Source organism: Microcebus murinus, chromosome 16, assembly GCF_040939455.1.
Source record: "Microcebus murinus isolate Inina chromosome 16, M.murinus_Inina_mat1.0, whole genome shotgun sequence".
Taxonomy (NCBI): Eukaryota; Metazoa; Chordata; class Mammalia; order Primates; family Cheirogaleidae; genus Microcebus; species Microcebus murinus.
Window position 1 is genome coordinate 50,262,551 of NC_134119.1, and position 13,599 is coordinate 50,276,149.

General features: G+C 49.8%; 2 protein-coding genes across 2 annotated transcripts in view; both read left to right on the forward strand.

Annotated features, from left to right (window-relative positions):
• LETM1 (leucine zipper and EF-hand containing transmembrane protein 1) overlaps positions 1–12,127 on the forward strand; it is a 44,900-nt gene extending 32,773 nt beyond the window's left edge. Inside the window, exons 11-14 of the mRNA XM_075992900.1 lie at positions 4,860–4,994; positions 6,327–6,514; positions 7,498–7,636; positions 9,110–12,127. Coding sequence (XP_075849015.1) covers positions 4,860–4,994; positions 6,327–6,514; positions 7,498–7,636; positions 9,110–9,259 — 612 coding nt within the window. The 3' untranslated portion in view covers positions 9,260–12,127. The remainder of the gene's footprint in view (positions 1–4,859; positions 4,995–6,326; positions 6,515–7,497; positions 7,637–9,109) is intronic.
• Positions 1–13,599, forward strand: part of LOC105881641 (stem-loop histone mRNA binding protein) — a 230,380-nt gene that overhangs the window by 11,063 nt on the left and 205,718 nt on the right. The window lies entirely within an intron of this gene.

Below are 13,599 nucleotides of genomic sequence, written 5' to 3' on the forward strand. Positions count from 1 at the left end.
GTGTACTTACTATTATGGTAAGTTTTATACTGTAAGATGATTTCTTGAGGCCGGGCGCGGTGGCTCGCACCTGTAATCCTAGCTATCTGGGAGGACGAGGCAGGCGGATTGTTTGAGCTCACAAGTTTGAAACCAACCTGAGCAAGAGCAAGACCCGTCTCTACTATAAATAGAAAGAAATTAATTGGCAACTAATATATATATAGAAAAAATTATCCGGGCATGGTGGCGCATGCCTGTAGTCCCAGCTACTTGGGAGGCTGAGGTAGTAGGATTGCCTGAGACCAGGAGTTTGAGGTTGCTGTGAGCTAGGCTGACGCCACGGCACGCACTCTAGCCTGGGCAACAAAGTGAGACTGTCTCAAAAAAAAAAAAAAAAAGATGTTTTCTTGATGTTTGTTAATTTCTTTTTCTTTCAGATTAAAGAACTCCCTTTAACATTTCTTGTAAGTCAGGTCTGGTGTCAATGAAACTCCTTAGCTTTCATTTGTCTCGGAAAGTATTTCTCCTTTATGATTGAAGGATAATTCTGCAGGATGTAATATTCTAAGTTGTAAGTTTTTTTTTTCTTCAGCATTTTATATATGTCATGCCACTCCTTCCTGGCCTGGAAAGTTTCCACTGAGAAGTCTGTTGCTTGAGGTATCAGAGCTTCTTTATATGTTGTTTGCTTCTTTTCTCTTTTACTGCTTTTAGGATCCTTTCTTTATCCTTGACCTTTGAGAGTTTGACTATTCTGTACCTTCAGGTAGTCTTATTTGGGTGGAATCTGGTTGGTGTTCTTTGATCTTGTACCTGGATATTCATGTCTTTCTGTAAGTTGGGAAAGTTCTCTATTATTTTTTTTTAATAAACTTTTTACCCCAATTTCTCTCTATGTGTCCTCTTAAATTGGCCCATTTGAGGCTATTTTCTAGATCTTGTTGGCATGCCTCATTCTTTTTTGTTCCTTTTTCCTCCTTTGACTGTGTACTTTCATATTGTCTTTGAGTCACTAGTTCTTTTTTCTGCTCAATCATTTCAATGTTGACAGATACTGATGCATTGTTAAATTTGTCAGTTGCATTTTTCACCTCCAGAATTTCTGCGTGATTTTTTTTCTTATTTCAATCTCTTTGTTAAATTTTTCTGATAGAATTCTGAATTCCCTGCCTGTGTTATCTTGCAGTTTGTTGAGCTTTCTCAAGATAGCTATTTTGAATTCCCTATGTGAAGGTCACACATCTTCATTCCAAGATTGGTCGCTGTTACTCCATTAGTCTGTTTGGTGAGGTCGTATTTTCCTAGATGTTCTTGATGCTTGTTGACATTTGTCGATGTAGGGCATTGAAGAGGTCGATAGATGTTTATCACAATCTTCACAGCCTGGCTGTGTCGTTCCCATCCTTCTTGAGAGGGCTGTCCACAAATTCAAAGGACCTTGAGTATTGTAGCCTAAGCCTGCAGTCACTTAGTCATTTCAGCACTAGGGGGCGCCCTAGGCCCAGAAACGCTGCAGCGCTGGAAGACTCCTAGATACACAGCTTGATGAACTTGAGTAAGATAAGGGAGAATTCCCCGGGTTACTAGGCAAAGTCTCTCACTCTCTTCTTTCTCTTTCTCCCAGTCAGAAGCAGTGTCTCTGCACTGGGCTGCCTGGAGTTTAGGGAGGCATCACGTTGGCTTTCCCATGGGCACCACAGCTGGCACTGCACAGGGTTGTACCTGAAGCCTTGTAGACCACCACGGTACTGGGGCTTGCCCAAGGCCCAGGGCCATAATTGCCTGATTGCCCAGGCCTGACTGCAGCGGATGTTTATTCAAGGCCCAGGGCTGCTTTAGTCAGCAGGTGGTAAATCCTGTCAGAACTGGGTTCTTCCCTTCAGGGGAGTGGATTCTCTCCTGGCCTAGGGTGGGTCTAGAATCACTACCACCCGGAGGGAGCAAAGATCTGAAACTGGGGGCTTGAAGAGTCTGCCTGGTGCTTTATTTTACTGTGGCTGAGCTGGTACCCAAGTTGCAAGACAAAGTGCTCTGTACTCTCTCCTTCCCCCAGGTAGGAGTCCTCTCCCCACCCCCCAGCTACACTCCCTGGAGTTGGGGGAGGGGTGACACAGGCACTCAGTTGGCCTCTACAGCTGGTCTCACACTGTGTTATTTGCACCACAATTCCACTGCCTCTGAGACCAGTGCAGCACTGGGGCTTAACCAAGGACCACATCCTTGTGGTCTGACTACCACTCACATTTATTCCCGGCCCCAGGCCTATTTAGTCAGCCCATGGTGAAGCCAGAACTCATCTTCCTTCCCAGCTGGCCTAAGGCTGGTCCAACATTCCCTCTGTGGGTGCCAGCAGAGTTCTGCACTGTGTTGGGCTCCACTGACAGGGCAGTGCTGAGCTCCTCCTCAGCACACAGATTCTTTGCTGAGGCTGTGGGGAGGTTGGGGGGGGGTAGGCAATACGAGACTATCTTTCCTTACCCTCTTCAGTGTGGCTTTACTTGCTGTGATGTTAACCTGGTACTGGGATTGCTCACCTGGTTTTTTGGTTCTTAAGAAAATTGTTCAAGTTGATGTTCCTGTCAGGAAACGATTGCTGAAAGGTTCTATTTGGCCATCTTGCTCCAGCTCTACCAGTTGTAAAAATTTTGAGCAAACTTTTTAGCAAATCAAATGCAACTATTCTATATAAAAAAAATCATGACCACATGGGATTTATCTAGGGAATACAAATTAACTTAAAATTTAAAAAATCAGTCAATGTAATTATTAATACTGTATTAACAGAGTAAAGGAGGAAAGCCATGTATTATCATCTTGACAGCTGCAGAAAGAGCACATGACAAAAGCCAGCATCTGTTCCTGATAAACAGATGTTCAATGTACCAGTAGAAGGGAACTTTCTCAGCCCATTCAAAAGCCTCTACAGAAACACCTGCAGCTGGTGCAGTTTTTAATGGGGAGACACTGACAAGGATGTCTGCCCTTACCACTATATTCAGCATTGTACTGGGGGTCCAGCTAGGGCAGTTAGATAAAGAAAACAAATTAACCATATAGATCAGAAAGGAACAAGTAAAAGTGTATATATATTCACAAATGATGTGATTATGTGAAAATTGATTATATTTCTCTATACTAATGAACATTCAGAGATTGAAAGTTTAAAAGGTATGTCTTTTTTTTTGAGACAGAGTCTTACTTTGTTGCCCAGGCTAGAGTGCCGTGGCATCAGCCTAGCTCACAGCAACCTCAAACTTCCTGGGCTCAGGAAATCCTTCTGCCTCAGCTCCCTGAGTAGCTGGGACTACAGGCATGTGCCACCATGTCCGGCTAATTTTTTCTATATATTTTATTATTTCTATTTATAGTAGAGACGGGGTCTCGCTCTTGCTCAGGCTGGTCTGGAACTACTGAGCTCAAATGATCCACCTGCCTCGGCCTCCCAGAGTGCTAGGATTACAGGTGTGAGCCACCGCGCCTGGCCAATGCATTAGTCTTTATCAAAGTTAAAAACTTCTTCAAAGGCCAGGCTCGGTGGCTTACCCCTGTAATCCTAAGCACTCTGGGAGGCCAAGGTGGGAGGATTGCTCCAGGTCAGGAGTTCAAAACTAGCCTGAGCAAAAGCGAGACCCCGTCTCTACTATAAATAGAAAGAAATTAATTGGCCAACTAATGTATATAGAAAAACTTAGCTGGGCATGGTGGCGCATGCCTGTAGTCCCAGCTACTCGGGAGGCTAAGGCAGACGGATTGCTTGAGCCGAGGAGTTTGAGGTTGCTGTGAGCTAGGCTGATGCCACGGCACTCACTCTAGCCTGGGCAACAAAGTGAGACGCTCTGTCTCAAAAAAAAAAAAAAAAAACTTCAAAAAATACTGATAAAAGTGAAAAGATAAGCCACGGACAGGCAGAAAATGTTTGCAAAACATACCTGACAAAGGACTTGTTTCTAGAAGATGTAAAGACTTCTTACAACTTAATAAATAGAAAGACAAATAGTTTGATTTTTAAAATGGGCAAAAAATTTGGATACTTGGCCAGAGAAGTACAGTTAGCAAGTAAGCACCTGAAAAGGTACTCCACAGTATTGGTCATCGGGCAAATAGAAATTAAAAGCACAATGACATACCACTACATACTTGTTAATGTGATGAAAATTAGAAAATTGGACCGTTCCACCCAAGTGCTGGAGGCTGTGGAGGTGCTGGAATCGGGCACTGCTGGGCGGACCCCTGTGGAAATCATGTTGACAGTCTCCTACAAAGTCAAGTTTGTACCCACCCTGTGACCAGCCATTCCACTCCTAGGCATTTCCCCACAAAGACTTACACACAGATATTCATGACAGCTTTATTTGTAAGGGCTGAAAAAAGGAAATAAGGCAAATATCTATCAATAGGTACATGGATAAACAAGTTTTGGTGTAGTTACTCTGTGATTCAGAGGGACGCACTGCCACATGGATGAATCTCAGAGTAGGCGAGCGAGAAGTCAGACAAAACAGCACGTACTGCAACTCTAGGAAGTGCCACCATGTGGCGGCAGGAGGCAGATCAGCAGTTGCCTGGGGCTGGAGGTGGGACCCTGTGTGTGGGTGAGGAAGCCTTTGGAGGGGACTGGTGTATTCACACTACTGGCTGCAGTGGGGTTTTCATAGGTGTACATATATATGAGAACTCACCAGATGACACACTTAAAACAAGTGAGGCTCAGTGTACAAAGGCCCCAGGAAGAGTGCAGACAGTGAGGTGGGGCATGTGGTCATTGTAGCCCTGGGCTCGAACTCTGTTGGTCTAATGACAGAAAAGCCATAAACTCTTAGGGGGAAAAGCCAATTATTTCCCTTCGCTTAGGCTCTGCTTACTTGTTTTCGTTCCAGGAAGAGGAGATAACAAAGGAGGAGATTGACATCCTCAGCGATGCCTGCTCGAAGCTGAAGGAGCAGAAGAAGTCACTCACCAAGGAGAAGGAGGAGCTGGAGCTGCTGAAGGAGGACGTCCAGGACTACAGCGAGGTGAGCAGTGCCCGGGGCCACCTGGCATCTTCTCTGTGCCCCACACACCGTCCCACCAGCCGGCCCCTCAGCTGCTCTTCGGAGTGGGTGCTTCAGGGCATGGCGTTCTGGGTGGGTGAGACTTGTTCCTAGGACTGAGATTGTAAAAGGTAAAACAGCTTTATCAACCCCTAAAGTGTTAAGTTACACTGCCATCAAATACTGGGCAAGCTGGCCAAAGGATATTTGGAGAGAAAACTAAATTATAAATAAATGTATTCAATAACTTTTCCACAGCCATTCTGGCTGAGCCACCCTTCTAGAATGTGGCCCTGCACCCTTGCAGGTGACCAGCATGCATCTTTAGTTTCTAAACATATGAAGGTATCACATGAATCGTTGTTTGTTCACTTGGTAAATGAAATCTTATTCGTGATTGCCCAAAAGAGACTTATTTTCTGATGTGGTGGGCTTTTTTCTTTATTTTTTTTAAAATAAATATTACTAATCTCATTTAAAAAGAACTATATCTTCATAGCTCTGTTGGAAGAGATGACTAATTTTGAGATGGGTAAAAAAAATTGCCCTTTTCTTAACTTTCTCATGGCAGCCCTCTTGCTGTGTGAGTTCCCACTGAAAGTGAGGTGTTTGTCACCAGCTCGGCCTGTTTCCTCAGCCTCTCCCCTGACCCACTCTTCCCTGTGATGTTTGCTCCTGGGACAAAACTGACTTGGAATCTGAAAAGACACTTAAATTCCTTGAATCTTTAACTCATTTATTTATTCTTTTTTTTGAGACAGAGTCTCACTTTGTTGCCCAGGCTAGAGTGAGTGCCGTGGCGTCAGCCTAGCTCACAGCAACCTCAAACTCCTGGGCTCAAGCGATCCTCCTGCCTCAGCCTCTCGAGTAGCTGGGACTACAGGCATATGCCACCATGCCCGGCTAGTTTTTTCTATATATATTAGTTGGCCAATTAATTTCTTTCTATTTATAGTAGAGACGGGGTCTCGCTCTTGCTCAGGCTGGTTTTGAACTCCTGACCTCAAGCAATCCGCCTGCCTCAGCCTCCCAGAGTGCTAGGATTACAGGTGTGAGCCACCGCGCCCAGCTCATTTATTTATTCTTTAATAAGTATGAAGAAATTGAGATTCAGAATCGATTTTATTTCATTTGCTACAAAAGCAGTGTTTGAGTGTACAGAAATAAGAAATTTATATGACAGGTAGAGGTAAAATTTTGTAACTTTCTGTGGTTGGAATTCACAGGATTAAATAGTTTTACAAGTTAGATTTAATTATAAGATTCCCCTGTTTTAAAAGACAAACTTTTTACAACTAAAAATAATTTCATTAGGACTTACAAGAGATCAAGAAGGAACTTTCAAAGACCGGCGAAGAAAAATACGTGGAAGAATCTAAAGCCAGCAAGAGGCTGACAAAGCGGGTGCAGCAGATGATCGGGCAGATTGACGGCTTGATCTCGCAGCTGGAGATGGATCAGCGGGCCGGCAAGCTGGGCCCGGCCGAGGGTGCTCCTGTGGGGTGAGTGGGGTGCTAAGCTCGGCACTGGTCACTAGGCCCACAGGTGCTTTGCTGGGATCTGAGTGGCCGAAGGGTACATCTTGGCTTCTCGGCCTTGCTGTCCTCTCCACCTGTGACCCATAGCTCTAGCCAGAGGCCCTGGGCGGGCGTCCCTGCCCCTGCATTCTTCCCTCACACCTCCTCCATCTTCACCCACTTTTGCCTGTCGCACTACCCTACCCTGCCCTCCTCCCCTCCCATAGCTCTCCCTTCTTGCTCCAGCCTCCGCCCTCTTCCTGAACCTCCTACACTCAATAATGACACCCACATGTGTAGTCTCTCTGCCACAGCTGTGGCTTCAGGGAGCTGCTATCACCTGAGTGCCTGTTGGGCAAGTGAAATGGCTGCCATGTGTCAGCTGATGCCCTGAACTCTATGGGCCACACTGTGCCCCACTTCCCCCACACCAGGTGCCCACACAGAGCCTTGCTCATCCCCTTGATCCCTGCTCTTGGAGGCCCTTGTCTACCCTCAACAAGGGTGTATCCCCTCTTGACCTGACTTCAAGGTCGGCCCACCTGCCTGGGGCACTACCTCCCTGCACTGGTCAGAAGGCAGCACAGCCACCTTGACCACAGTGAGAGAGTGTTCCAAGTGGCCACTGCCCAAGTGCCACTGCCCAGCAACAGCAACCATGGCTATTGTATCCGTGGAGCCCTCATCCTGCTGTGGCCTAGGGAGGGGCCTCACTGGGGACAGACATGCACACAGGAGACCCTGGGTCCAGAGTGTTTCTGTGTGTGTGGCTGAATGGGCTGCCCACCCCCAAAGAAGGCGCATGGGAACTTTTGGTGGTTTGTGGGATTGCACTGTAGGGGGGCATCTGTGCCTGGTTCATGTGGGGCCACCTGGGTCAGGGCTAGCCAGTTGGAGCTGCAGGTGTACAGGAAGGTCCGTGGGGCAGGACACCTGGCTGGTAGCCACATACGGGCTGTGCTCCCCAGGGAGAATGTCATCAGCGTCACTGAGCTCATCAGTGCCATGAAGCAGATCAAGCACATTCCGGAAAACAAGCTACTCAGCTTGGCCTCAGCACTGGATGAAAACAAGGACGGCAAGATCAACATCGACGACCTGGTCAAGGTGGGGCTGGGCAGGGATGGGGGACGGTGGGCTGGCCCCGCATCTTCCTACTCTGAGCCTGGCAGGGTCAGGGAGGGGCTACTCATGGCCATGCCCTGAACCATGGGAGCATTCACCCCGTAGAGCCTGCTGCCTCTGTCAAGGGGTTGAGTCAGGATCTGTGACTGTTCCTTGAGGCTATTGTTCTCCTTTGAAACACTAGAAGTGAGGAATTATTACAAACTTGTGGGTGGTGAGACAACAAAATGGGTCTTGCCCCAGCTCACTCTCACTGCACATGCCTCCAGGACCCCACACGCTGGCCTCGCCCTCCCACCCTGGTGACCCACATATTGTGGCCCGCAGCCTACTCCCATTCTCGGCACACAGCATCACACAGTGTGGTGGGAGTGCTACTCTGGAGCAGGCCACCACTCTTTGAATGGGCGCTTAATCATTTACCTTTCTTTTTGTTTGTTTGTCTTTTTTTAATTTTATTTTTGCTGTGAGCTAGGCTGATGCCATGGCACTCTAGCCCGGCTGACAAAGCGAGACTCTGTCTAAAAAAAAACCAAAAGACAAACAGGCCGGGCGCAGTGGCTCACGCCTGTAATCCTAGCTCTCTGGGAGGCCAAGGTGGGTGGATCGTTTGAGCTCAGGAGTTTGAGACCAGCCTGAGCAAGAGCGAGACCACGTTTCTACTAAAAATTAAAAAAAAAAATTAATTGGCCAATTGAAAATAGCACTCTGGGAGGCTGAGGCAGGAAGACTGCTTGAGCTCAGGAGTTTGAGACCAGCCTGAGCAAAAGCAAGACCCTGTCTCTACTAAAAATAGAAAAAGTAGCCAGGCATGGTGGCACACACCTGTAGTCCCCAGCTACTCAGGAGGCTGAGGTAGGAGGATCTCTTGAGCCCAGGAGTTTGAGGTTGCAGTGAGCTGTGATGATGCCACTGCATTCCAGCCTGGGCAACAGAGCGAGACTGTGTCTCAAATAAATAAATAAATAAATAAAAGCCACCGTCAGACACATGTGCTGAGCATCTACCTCCCTCCCATCTGTGACCTGGGCAGCAGAGGGGATGGAGGCCCTTCATGTCACTGCTCTGTGCCCTGGGAACCACAGTCTGTGCAGGCCCTGGCTCTGTACACTGTATCTAGGCCATGCTGGCTTAGCAGGGACCTGCCCTGGCAGCCTTGCTGTGCTACCTGCAATGGCACCCCTGCCCTGCAGTCCTAGGTCCTGTGAGAAGCTCCCCTGGCCTCTCTCTCTCTGAGCAAAACTTGCCTGCTGTCATCCCCACCCCGCCAAGGCTTATAACCAGGCCTTGGGCCTTAGAGCCTATTGGCACCCAAGGGGGTGAGGACCAGGGCAGCTGGAGGAAGGACTCCAGGGACCCCTGGTGGGAGACCAGGTGAGGTGGCTGAGGAGGGGCCATGTTCCTGCCTCCCCTGCGCTGTGGCTGAGTCACTCCCTTTCACACCCATGTACGCAGGTAATCGATCTGGTGGACAAAGAAGATGTTCACGTGTCTACCAGCCAGGTGGCCGAGATTGTGGCGACACTGGAGAAGGAAGAGAAGGTGGAAGAGAAGGAAAAGGCCAAGGAAAAGGCTGAGAAGGAGGCTGCGGAGGTGAAGAACTAACTGCCTGTCCTGGCACCTGCTCTGCTGCACGGGCCACTGTGGTGATGCCGTGGTAATGATCGCTTGGAGGTGATTCTTCTTAGTGGCAAATCTAATATTTTGGCTGGAATAAATCAGAAACTTCCATAATCAAGTAATTTTTTAATTTTCATCATTCCACGAAGATTCGATCAGTCTGGAATCCTGGAGCCCATCCAGGGAGTTGTGTCTGGACACTGTGGTGTGGGTGCAGCCCCAGGCCCCATGCACATGCCCTCGCCATCTCTGTGCCACCCTGTCTTCAGGAAAGTGAGGACCATGTGGACGCTGATGGCCGTGCGGAGCTGGGCACATGTGTCTACACGCCCTCAGAGGCATCTAGACAGGATCAGATTAACACAAGCACAGCCTTCTCAGCGCTGAACAAAATGCTTTGATCAGTCTGTGGACTCTGATTCCCATATATTGGTGTAAATAGATCTGTCTCTTCGTACACGCTTGCAAAGTCAGATCTGTATAACTATTGTGACAGAAGTGTCTGTCTGCTCTCAGTGGCCTCTGGAAAATAACATCTCCCGACAGGAATGCCAGTGATTCATGCGTGGACTTCTCATTATGTGCTTATGGAGCTCTTTCTTGATTTGCCATTTATTTTTACCTAATTCTTCAATCAGTTGATTAGTATGGAATTTGCACAGGGCAATCTGCCTGCCATGAGGAATTTCTAACCCAAATTATGCTGTGAGAGATACTAATGAAGCCTTTGACAACGAAGCATTTCACTTTGGGGTAACTCCTTGGCTGTGGGAATACGGCTAGCGTTCACTGCAGGGGTGCTGGGGCAGATCCTCTGCCCAGCCTGCTTGGGGCTCTGCAGCCAACGGACCTCTAGCAGCCCAACCCTAGCATAGCAGGACCCCAGCCTAAAGCACCCTTGGGGCTCTTGGTGGCACCTCATGTGAAATTAAAGCCAGCACCCATGGCTGCTCACCTGTCGGTTCAAAACGCCGATTCCCTTAACATGTTGTAGGCCTAGGTCCCTCAGCTCCTTTAGAACAAATAGACTAGTGGCCGCACTCCAGACACTGAGGAGTGAAGATGCGTGGTACAGCGGGTGTCTCAAGGGACTTTCAGAACAGCGACACCCCCAGTACTTAGGGCTTTCCCAGTGCCCCTCGGGTGGAGCTGGGTGGCCTCTACGGGCTTGGTGTCCAGAACTGTTTGCCAAGTGGCCAGCAGCCTCTCAACACTTAGCAGCACGGTTGGGGGATGGCTGGGCACAGCATCCTGTGGCCTCACCACCACCTCCCTGCCCTGCTGTGTAGTCACACTCTTCCTGCTAAGGCTGGGCTGGTTACTGGCAGGAATGTCCTCTCAGGGGGACTGCAAACATAGGAATTCGGAAGACATAGGAGTAACACACACGGACTGGCCGTGTTAGCCAGGAACAGCAGCAGCTCTCAGAGGATGATATTTCTCAGTTACTTGAAACTTTTTTTTGTTCAGCCATTAAAGAAGAAACTTGACAATTAGGGGTAAGATTATATATCCTCAAATGTAAACCTTTGTAAAGTAGTAGTTGGATTCTAAAGGTTTTTTATTTCAATTATTTGAGAAAGAAGTATGTTTTAGATGCTTAATATTTATGAATTCTCTTACCCTATGTGACTCACCTGGTTTTCAGTTGTCAAAGTGTACTTACTTTTGAGAACAGCTTTGTGGTTGCCAAAGGCATCTCCCAGATGATGGATGTCTGTCCTGTGAGCAGCACTCGGGGTCAGTCAGCTGTGCCCAACTCCTGCCTGGCCAGGTGTAGTCCACATCTCGACCATTCGCTGTTGCTGCAGAACAGCAGCTGCCCTGGGCAGGCAATCCCACCGTCCCCCTGCCCTGGACTCTGCTGCCCTCCTGGGGGCTCTGCAGGCGTGTGGGCAGGGTCTTTGTCAGTTCTAGTAACCTTAGCTGTGGCCTGAGATGGGCTTTCCCCTCAGCATTTGTGTTTGTTTTTAAAAACTGTGTGTGCACATGAACTGGATTTATTGTAGCTGGAAGCAGTGTCCAGGCACAGGTGTGAGAAATGGTGGATCCAGAAGAGTGTTGTGAGTAGGTTTTTAAAAACTGTCTCTGTACCGGCCCAGTGCCTGAGCCCTCGGCCTGCTCGTGCTTTCTCAGGCGCGAGGTGTTTCTCCTTTCACTCCACAGGGCTCAGGAAACTGGTGCGTGGCTTCGGAGTCACTTTGGAATATCACAATCTAGACTTTTTAAAAATGAAGGGCGCTGTGTAATTTTTGCAAGATAACGCCCTGGCGGTGGTGGTTCTCACGGCCGGGCCCGGGATCCGCAGGGCAGCACAGCCTGGGAACTTGGGGGCGAGTTCTGTCTTCACACGTCCCCGTCCTGCAGGGCCCCATCCTAGGCTGTGTGTAAACAGCTTTTGTAGAAATAGTATTTTTATTAAAACATCAAATCCGTGTTCCTGTAATAGCTCAGAGTAATATTTTTGAACCATTTGACACTTAAGAAGTCCAAGTGTAAACTGTCAAGAACTGTCTCAGTGTCTGCTGTCCTGACTAGATGTTCGGCAAGCTTCTGTTGGGGGTGTGCTGCCGTGAGGCCAGCTTCCAGAAGGGGCCCCACCTTCCTTGGGGGGCCCCTGTAGTGCTGGCCCACCTTCCCTGGGCTCAGGGCCTGGTTCTTGGCCTCCTGCCCTGTGGGATGGTCTGCGGTCCTGTGGCAGCTGGGTGGAGCGTGGGGGGTCCTCGCCACATCAGATGTCCCACTGTGCCAGGCTGACCCTGGCCCGTGGCAGTGACATGCCATGTGGTCACGTGTTTTCTAGACACACCATTTGATACAAGGAGACGATTTAATAAAGCACTGTCTTGACAACTTGTCTGCCACACAGTGGTTTGTTTGGTGCCTCCTGACATTGTCTTCCTGGTGGGTGGTGGGTGGTGGCTAGGACTCTGCCGAGGTACCACCCAGGGGAGCCTGCTTTTCTGAAAGGCTCCTCAGAGACCTGGGGGTCCCAACACTGCCCCAGGGGTCCAGTGAGAGGCGAGGGCTCTGCCTACACCACAGCCTGCTCCCAAGCCCACATCTCCGGATTTCTCCCTGCGCATGGGAGGGTGGGTGGAGGGTCCTGGCGGCAGGACAGAGGCATGGCATCTCATCAGCCAACCCTCCCCATCACTGTCTCAGGCGCTCACCCTGCGCTGGCACCAGGCTCCCTGGGTTGCCTCATGCACTTCTGTGGTGCTGTTGGCTGGGGGCACAGCCTCATGAGTGAGGGCAGCGAGGGGCCTGGGCTGGCCACAGCAGGCACGATTGAGCTGACCAAGTTCACAGGCCTGGGCTAGAGCCTGGTTCTCCCAGCGTTCTTGATCTCTCTCCCAGCATCCAGAAGGCCACCTGAAGGCACTCTAGCTCAAGAAAGGCCAATCCCGGGGCCAGGGCAGGAAGTGCTTTGCAGGGACAACCATCCAGAGGACACAGTTTACTGTGAGTGGTAAGTGGAGTCCTGCGCCTGTGGCAACTTTCGGGGCCTGTCAGTGGCATGTAAGTAATTCAGAGACAATTTGATTCCTCTGCCTTTGGGGGAAGCTCTTTGTGGGAGTATTCAAGTGGACGGCCTCAGGGAAACACTGGGATCCACCTACAGTCCCTGGGAACCGCCTGGACCTGCAGTCATGCCCGGCCCACCAGGAGCAACTCAGACAACCCACAGGGGCAACTAGCAAGTCTGGGAGGCCGAGTCAGCGCAGGACACATACCTCTCAGACATCTGCAGAGGAGGCGAGACCTGACCTCTAGAGGGGATCCTGACTTAACCAGCTGCCCATACCGTGGTGGGGGTGATTGAGGAGGTTCCACCGTGGTAGCAACAGGGGACCCCTCCTGTGTTCATGTTCTTACTGGGCAGGGCCAGTGGCCCAGAAGCCCCTAGTTGGGCAGCTCTAAGGACTGAGCTTCCCATGCCTGGTCCTGCTGGCCAGCGCCCTGCCAGGGTCTCCCCAGGGCTGGAGAGGGATCTGGGGGTTGCAGCAGGGATGCAGTAAACCCAGCCTGAGCTCCAAGCCCAGGAGGTGGCGGGACCAGCCTGACCCTCAGCCTTGCTTTAACTCTTCCAGGCCTCCCCACCCTGGGCACTGTTACCAGGTATCCAGTGGCCAGGCCAGCCTCTAGGTCTCCAGCACAGGGTCTCTGAGCCACCTGGGAGGTTGGGCAGCAAGGCTGGGGAGCATGGTACCCCTTGCCAGGTCACTGTTCACCTCACCAAGGGGTGGGTGCCCCCACAAGCACTTCCCTAAATGAGGTTAGACCCTAGTCGCCTACCCAGAAAACTGGCCAGAAATACCCCT